We start from the raw sequence: 9241 nt of genomic DNA, 5'->3' as shown, positions 1-9241 counted from the left end.
TTTATTTAGAAAGGTTAATCCCATTGAGCCTCGAGGACTCATTTACAAGAAAGACCTGATTTCAACAAAGAAAGAAGAAAAACAATGGACAATTATATAAGAGGCATACGGCTTTATTTATTTATTTATTTTTAATTTAAATATATATATATATTTAATTAAAATAAGATGGCAAAAAAAAGTAGCAAAAACAGCTAGTTTATAAGGCGTATGTAGAAAACTAAAAACAGGAACATGTATATATTAAAACTTGATTTGTTAATTTTTCAAAAGTTTTATTCTGTAACTTGGTTCTGGTCCAGAATGATGAACTTGAAGCTGAAATATTTAACCTCATGATACACAAACAGACAAAATGTTTCAGGACTAATATTTATAAAACGATCAACAAGGCTTTCTGTAGAAACACATTTATAGCCTCTCACTGACATTTGTTTTTAACGACGTGCTCTTGTAGCTGTTTTTTTATGATAAAAATGTTTAGATTTGTCTCGTGTTCTGTGACGACGTGCTGAAATAACAACCCGGCCTCTCTGTCCCAGTAACCCTGAGAACCCTGAGAACAGTAAATAAAAGTACGGTATGCAGAAACTCTGCCTTTGTTTTCACGCTGCAGGCGGACCGGACTCTGAACCGGAGACAGTTTGGTGTTAATGAACCATTTTTCTGTGCCTCAGTGAAGAATGTCGTCAAACCTCCAGGTAGCTGCCGGAGCATGAATGTGAGCAGCTCGCTCACTGTTCAGACTGAGACATCTCACAGTTTGACCTCTTCTGACCTCTCGTTCAATCAGGAACCTTCAGAAATGTTTCAGTTCATTTAAACCCCACCATAATTACTTGTTGCCTCCAGCCAAGTCCAACAAAAGCTAAAGTGACCAGAATTATAAATACATCCGTATCTGGTTTGGTTTAAAAATGCTTTGAAAGTACATTTTCGACTCATCAACACCTCAAGAATAAAGTTATAAGATTATTGTATGCAGCTGTTGGAGAGAGTTTGCTTATCTTAAATAATGTCAGTAATGAATGTTCTTATAAAGTTAATCATGGAGTTCCTCAGGGTTCAGTGCTTGGATCAATACTCTTTCCTTTATATGCCTCCTTTAGATAAAGTTATTAAATAACCTGGGATACATTTTCATTGTTATGCTGATGACACACAGTTATATTTGTCCATGAAACCCAGTGAATCCAATCAGCTTACAAGCATGTCTTAAAGACATAAAAACCTGGATGACCCTTAATTTTCTGCTTTAAAACTCAGACAAAACTGAGGTTTTGGATTTTGGACCTGAGCATCTTAGGAATTAATTTTTCAGTCTTTCTCTCTCCTTAGATGCATTAATCTGTCCTCCAGCTCTAATGCTAAAAATCTTGGTGTTATTTTTGATCAGGACATGTCTTTTATCCCCCACATTAAAAACATTACTAGAACCTCCTTCTTCCACCTGCGTAATATCACTAACATTAGAAACAGCTGATCTAAAGATGATGCAGAAAAAACTGGTTCATGCATTTGTCACGTCTAGACTGGACTATTGCAATGGTTTATTATCTGGGTGTCCAAATACTTCTTTAAAATGTCTTCAGTTGATCCAAAATGCTGCTGCCAGAGTCTTAACTGGAGTTACTGGGAGAGATCATGTCTCTCCAGTTTTAGCTTCTCTCCATTGGCTCCCTGTCAAATCCAGAATAGAATTCAAAATCTTACTTCTAACCTACAAAGCTCTCAACAACCTAGCTCCATCTTATATTACAGATCGTATTGTTCCATATTTTCCTAAGAGAGCACTTCGCTCTCAGACTGCAGGTTTACTTGAATCAGAATTAAAATAAGATTTATTATCATTGTACCGGGATACAGTGAGATTATGTTCGTACAGTCGTCCGAAAGATGAGTGGAGTGCACGTTGCTGCTGCTACGAAAGTGCGGCCTCTTATTCTTTATCAGAATGCTTTTTAGTTAGAAAAATGTAAAAGGCCATGAGGATGGATTGTGGTATTACAAAAAATATATATCTTCACAACTTGTGGTTCCTAGAGTTTCCAAAAGCAGAATGGGAGGAAGATCTTTCAGTTCTCAGGCTCCTCTCTTGTGGAACCAACTTCCAGTTTCTGTCAGTGAGGCTGACACATTGTTCAGTTTTAAGACTTTCCTTTTTGATAAATCCTATAGTTAGTGTCGGAGATTCTTTATTGTCATTCGCACCTCATGTGGTACATGTGGTGGAGCGAAATTATGTTCACAGGGTCCCACCAACAATAAAATGTATAAGAAAAACTGTAATAACATCTAAGATATGAACTAAGAAAAACATCAACTAAATATACACTAAGCACTCATAACATAAAACATTGAACATCAGCACAAACATGAACATGAGTCTGTGAGCAGATGAGCACGCACGAACACATCAACATGAAACAGATCAGCAGCAACATGAAACAGATCAGCAGCAACATGATGTGATTATTCTGGTTAGAGATTCATGAGTCTAACAGCCTCAGGGTAGAAGCTGTTCCTCAGTCTAGTGGTTCTACACTTAATGCTCCTCAACCTCCTTCCTGAGGGGAGTGGGGCAAAAAGTGTGTGTGCTGGGTGGGTGGGGTCCTTCATGATGCAGGTGGCCCTCTTCCTGCATCTGGAGGTGTAGATGTCTGTGATGGTGGGGAGGCTGACTCCAACATCTTCTGTGCAGCCTTCACCACTCTCTGCAAAGCTTTTCTTTCTGCAGCTGTGCAGCCTCCATGCCACACGTTGATGCTGGAGCACAGGATGCTCTCCACTGCACACCTGTAGAAGGAGGTGAGGACTGAGCTTCCAGACCTGCTCGTCTCAGCCGCCTGAGGAAGTAGTTAGGGTTGGCTTGTTATGATGCCTTAAGCTTAGACTACTAGAGGACAAATTGACCTTATTTCCTTAAATTAATTGTTAAAATTGAACAGTTTTCATTTGATACTGTTTCTATCGTAACATGTGATTCTTGACCTGCTATTGTGTATCTGTTCCTACCAAACCCAGCCGGTCGAAGAAGATGGTCGCTTGTCCTGAGCCTGTTTCTGCTAAAAGTTTCTTCCTCATGAAGGAGTTTTTTCTTTCCACTGTCGCCTTCATGTTTGCTCAAGATGAGAGTTCTGTGATGGAGTTAAACTCAAAGCTGCTCCTCAGATAAATAACTAATCCTTTTTTGGTTTGGATTCAGATAAATATTATTAACTTGTTTTTTTATATATGTGAATGTTTCTGTTCAGTGCCCTGAGGCGACTTCTGTTGTGACTTGGAGCTAGATAAATAAACTGAATTGAATTAAACAAACCCAGGAGCCTGGTCCTCCTCCTCCTCCTCCTCCTCCTCCTCCTCCTTCTCCTCCTGTTGACCAGGATCTGTTCAAACTGCGTCGCTCGTTCAGACTCCAGGTGAACTTTGACCTACCTGGTCTGCATGTGCACGTTTCAGCCTCACTCAACCACAGACCTGATTTCATTACAATAAAATAATCACGTTTCCCAAACCTTTACAGCATCTTCAGACGTCTAACTTGTCTAATTTTTACATCATAATTAGTTTAAATCAGATCAAGATGTTTTCAATAAATTCTGTTTTTTTTTTTTATAAAACAAACTCATCTCCCAGAGTAGCAGGTCTTTGTGTAACTGGAAGTAAATCAGTATGTCAACAATGCAGTGACACCCCTCCCCTCTCCCCATGACATCCTTTTTCCTGGACCAGTATCCGCAAAAACCATGAGAACCATAAATAAAGTGCAGAGATGCACCCTTTGCTCTCCCGCTGCAGGCGGAACAGACTGAGACCGTCGTGAGGCCGTTTCCTCATGTACTGGAGGGGAATCTCATTAAGACTCTGTGGGATGAGTAGATTTTTACAGTAGGTTTTAAAAAACTCGGGGTGAGACTTTAGATGAGCCACTGATGTTAAACTCATAGAAAAGAAGCCTTCAGCTTCTCAGCACAGTTATAACCTTCTCCTCCTTATTTGTTCTGCCTCTGTTTTTCTTTTAAAATGTATTTAATATATTTCTGCTGTTGTAAATTGCGTTTTAATGAATTGAGTATTTAAATTATTTTAGAAGGAAGTATTAAAAGCAGAAATTACTTCTGAAACATCTGAGTTAAGCACTAATCTAGTTTATTTTTATGGGCAAAGCTGATAAACACCTGCTGAGTGTTTCTGCTTCCAGCACCCAGAGGGGTTTGTTTTCAATTCTTCTCCATTTTTTTTTTTGCTTTAATAACATGCCTGCACTGTTAATTATTTCATACCCAGGGAAATTAAATGTTTCCTTCACTTAATTATCGAAAAGTACGCAACCAGTTGAAAAGAACTGAATATAAATGCAATGTTGCCCTGGTCAGCATTAGGGAAGGTTCTTCATAATTTATTGTCACTCATTGTTACTTCTTGTTAAGTCATCGTTCTGGTTTGTCCTTTTCAAACCAGACTAATCTGATGAACTCTTCTTTTGTTTCAGGATTTCGCAAAATCAGCCTAGACGATCTTCGGAAGGCCTACATCGTCAAGGATGTGCAGCAGTACATCCTTCACCGGCTGGATCAGGAGGAGGCCCTGAGGCAGCACCTGACCAAGGAGACCGCCGAGATGCTGAACCAGCTTCACATTAAAAGCAGCGGCTGTTTTCTCTACCTGGAGCGAGTGCTGGACGGCGTGGTGGAGAATTTCATCATGCTCCGTGAGATCCGGGACATCCCAGGGACCCTCAACGGCCTGTACCTGTGGCTCTGCCAGAGGCTCTTTGTGAGAAAACAGTTTGCCAAAGTTCAGCCAATTCTCAATGTGATCCTGGCAACTTGCAGGCCACTCACAGTCAAGGAACTGTACCACGCCGTCTGGACCAAGAACATGACTCTAACTATGGAGGAATTTCAGAAAAAGATGGACATTCTGGCCAAGCTGTTGGTTGATGGTCTTGGAAGCACTAAAATCCTTTTTCACTACAGTTTTGCAGAATGGCTGCTGGATGTTAAGCATTGCACCCAGAAGTACTTGTGCAACGCAGCAGAAGGACATCGGATGTTGGCCATGAGTTACACTTGCAGAGCAAAGCAGCTGAAACCTCTCGAAGTGCAGGAGTTCGCGCTTCACCTCGTCAACTCAAACCTGCAGATCGAGCCGTTTAATCTTGCTCTTTGGATGGTCTGGAATGGAACACCCACTAAAGACTCTCTGAGCACGTCCATACCAAGAGAACAGGAGGTTCTGCAACTCCTGGTCAAAGCTGGGGCTCACGTTAACAACGAAGACGACCACGCTTCGTGTATTGTACAACAGGCACTAGAGCGAGAGGACTCGATACGAACGTTGCTCGACAACGGAGCATCTGTGAACCAGTCTGACTCCAGTGGAAGGACTCTGCTGGCCAACGCTGCATACAGCGGAAACCTGGACGTGGTTAATTTGCTCATATCAAGAGGTGCGAACATGGAGCTAGAAGACAACCATGGACAAACAGCACTAACTCTCGCTGCAAGGCAGGGCCACACCAAAGTGGTGAACTGCCTCATCGGCTGTGAAGCTGACATAAACCACACGGACCACGACGGATGGACAGCTCTCCGCTCAGCAGCTTGGGGTGGACATTCAGAAGTTGTGTCCGCCCTGCTTTATGCTGGAGCCAAAGTGGACTGTGCCGATGCTGATGGGAGGACCGCTTTAAGAGCTGCTGCTTGGGGAGGCCATGAAGACATAGTACTAAACCTTCTTCAGCACGGAGCTGAAGTCAACAAAGCAGACAATGAAGGAAGAACCGCTCTCATTGCAGCAGCATACATGGGGCATAGAGAAATCGTCGAGCACTTACTTGACCATGGAGCTGAAGTCAATCATGAAGATGTCGATGGGAGGACTGCCCTTTCAGTGGCTGCACTGTGTATCCCTGCTAGTAAAGGTCACGCATCGGTTGTAAGCCTTCTCATAGATCGAGGAGCAGAGGTTGACCACTGTGACAAAGACTGCATGACTCCTCTTCTTGTGGCTGGCTATGAAGGACATGTGGATGTAGTTGATCTACTTCTGGAAGGTGGCGCCGACGTGGATCACACAGACAACAATGGGCGCACCCCTCTTCTGGCAGCTGCATCAATGGGCCACGCATCTGTGGTGAACACGTTACTCTTCTGGGGAGCGGCAGTTGATAGCATCGACAGTGAGGGACGGACTGTGCTGAGCATTGCGTCTGCTCAGGGCAACGTGGAGGTGGTCAGAACTCTGCTGGACAGAGGTCTGGATGAAAATCACAGGGACGATGCAGGCTGGACCCCGCTGCACATGGCTGCATTTGAAGGCCATCGCCAGGTTTGCGATGCTCTTATTGAACAAGGTGCTCGCTGCTCCGAAGTAGATAATGATGGTAGAATCCCGCTGATATTAGCTGCACAAGAGGGACATTATGACTGTGTGCAAATTCTTCTGGAAAACAAATCCTGCATTGACCAGAGAGGATATGATGGTAGGAATGCTCTCAGGGTAGCTGCACTAGAGGGTCACAGGGACATCGTTGAACTGCTGTTGAGCCACGGTGCTGATATAGATCACAAAGATGCAGATGGACGCCCAACACTCTACATATTGGCTCTTGAAAATCAACTAGCCATGACCGAGTATTTCCTTGAAAACGGTGCAAATGTGGAAGCTTGTGACACTGAGGGCAGAACAGCCCTCCACGTATCTTGCTGGCAAGGACATGTTGAAATGGCGAGGCTGCTGATTAACTATCACGCTGACGTGAACGCCTGTGACAACGAGAAGCGCTCTGCTCTCCAATCTGCAGCCTGGCAAGGCCATACTAAAGTTGTGCAGTTCTTGATAGAGAACGGCGCCCATGTGGATCATACATGCAACCAGGGAGCGACGGCTCTAGGCATAGCCGCCCAGGAGGGTCACATCGATGTCGTGCAAATACTTCTAGAAAACGGGGCTGACCCCAACCACGCCGATCAGTTTGGACGCACAGCCATGAGAGTGGCAGCCAAAGGTGGTCATTCCATGATCCTAAAACTTCTGGACAAATATGGAGCCACAACTCTAAATGGATGTAACCCTTCCCCTGTGCATACCATGGAGGATAAAACACCATTAGCAGTCACAGGAAAGATGCAGTCACTTACCATCAAATCGAGTAGTTCTGGCAGCACGGGGGCAGGAGATGTGCAGTCTTCTGGACGTGGTCTTCCTATTGGACCAGTCCATGCGTTCAGTTCACCGTCGGAGTCCCCCGATTCCACTGTGGACAGGCAGAAGTCCTCCCAGTCAAATAATTCCCTTAAGAGTTCAAAAAACTCCTCCTTAAGAACCACGTCATCTACCGCCACAGCTCAGACTGTGCCGATCGACAGCTTTCATGGGATGACTTTCACAGAACAAATTCAGCAGCACTCACTGCCCCGCAGCCGAAGCAGACAGTCCATCGTGTCCCCTTCTTCCACGACCAAGTCCGTCAATCAGCAGCCATCATCTCCATCAAACGACTTCGACTGGTCTCAGCTGAAACTGGGTCTGAAGTCAGCAAAGGGAACCAAAATACCAAACGGGACATCTAACGGCAAAAACACTCTGGGAGACAAAAAGAAAATTAAAAGCAGCGGATCAAGCCAAGGTCAGGTTCTGGAGTACGAGATGACTCAGCTCGACAAGAGAATGGCCTTCAATAAATCTGTGGCTAACATCGCCGTGAAGGATCCGCACTGTAAGATCATGATCGGTGGTCCAGTTCAGCAGGAACGAGGCCAGGACCAGTTCTTCATCCAGCAGCAGAGCTGCGCCGACAAGAAACGGAACGGTATCGTGACCAACCCCAACTATCACCTACAGGTGAATCAGGTGATCCTGGGGAGGGTATCGGTTCCTCGAGCTGCTCAGAACCGGGGCCACCAGGACGTGCTGGAAAACTATCCCATTGGAGAAACAGAACTAAGCATTAAACAAGCCCTGAAACTGCAGATCGAAGGATCCGACCCAGGTTTCAACTACAAAAAGGAGACCCCATTATAACCAGTACTCAAAGGATGTACCGAAGACAGAGTGACCATGAACCTCGGTTTATTCACAGCAGCCGATGCCGACACTCAAAACAACCTTTAACCATCAAGTTTGCAGAACCTTCGTTGGTTCTTCTCAGATCTGCATGAAGAAAGCCTCGTTCTGGATCAGAACCCAAATCACTCCTTTACTGTTTCAGAGGTCTGGGACACAGTTCGTCCTGCAGACGTTGGAGATGACGTGCCAAAGCAACGGTTTTCATCTGCAGAACAATGAACGCTGTGTTTTCGCTGTGGGAGGCAAACGGGACCCAATCATTTGTGCCTACATGTTACAGCCTTCTTTGTTTTCCTTGAGTATCATTTTAATTTAATGTAATGCTATTTAATAAACCGTGTAACTGCACTTTTAAAAAGAGTAACATTCATCCATGTTTTATCTTCTGTTCCAAACATATCAGTACTTTAACAACTGCACTTCTGGAAATGTTGTGAAGTTTAAAAATATATATTTTTAAAAATGCAATGATTTGTCCTCGAGGCTCCACATCTTATCCACAGTGAACATACTCGTATCAAATGTTAAAACTAAGAAATGGTAGATTTTAACGTTATGGCAGCGTCACATCCAGCAGTCTGAGGACCTTTAGGACTCGAGGAGTCCAGTTCCTGGAGGTTTTGGATGGAATGTGGTCCCGTTCTGGTCTTATGGTGGGTTCTAGCTGTTCAACAGTCCTGAACCTGCACTGATGAAGGCTTTCAGATGTGTAAGCTGCCCATGCCAGAGGCACTAATGCACCCCCATACCATCAGAGAGGCAGACTTTTGAACCGTGAGCTGATAACAGGCTGGATGGTTCCTCTGCTCTTTAGTATGGAGGACGTGGTGTTTGTGGTTTCCAAACAAAACTCTAGATCTGATCCGTCTAACCACAGAACAGTTCTGGACTCACCTCAGTCCATTTGAAACGAGCTCTGGTCCAGAGAAGACGACCGCGGTTCTGGATGGTGTTCACATCTGGCTCCTTTGTCTGATAGAGCTTTAAGCTGCAGCTGTGGATGAACTGTGTTCACAAAGATCTGTAGAAGAGTTCCTGAGCCCAGATCAGAACCAGACCTGGTTTTAATGCAGGGGCCCCTGAGGACCCGGAGATCACGTCCAGAACTGACCTGAGCTCAGAGACTTGTTCAGTTTTTCATTAGGAACTTTATTCTGAACTTATTTAA

The 9241-nt window shown here is 44.2% G+C and overlaps 1 protein-coding gene across 1 annotated transcript in view; it reads left to right on the top strand.

The window, feature by feature from the left end:
* ankrd50 (ankyrin repeat domain 50) overlaps positions 1-8159 on the top strand; it is a 47217-nt gene extending 39058 nt beyond the window's left edge. The window contains exon 4 of the mRNA XM_037675158.1: positions 4493-8159. Within this exon, the coding sequence (XP_037531086.1) occupies positions 4493-8028 (3536 nt within the window). The 3' untranslated portion in view covers positions 8029-8159. The remainder of the gene's footprint in view (positions 1-4492) is intronic.
* The last annotated feature ends 1082 nt before the right edge of the window (positions 8160-9241 follow it).

Source organism: Nematolebias whitei, chromosome 4, assembly GCF_014905685.2.
Source record: "Nematolebias whitei isolate Nwh7 chromosome 4, NemWhi1, whole genome shotgun sequence".
Taxonomy (NCBI): Eukaryota; Metazoa; Chordata; class Actinopteri; order Cyprinodontiformes; family Rivulidae; genus Nematolebias; species Nematolebias whitei.
Note: the sequence above shows the minus strand (reverse complement) of the source record. Positions and strands in the feature narration are given on the sequence as shown.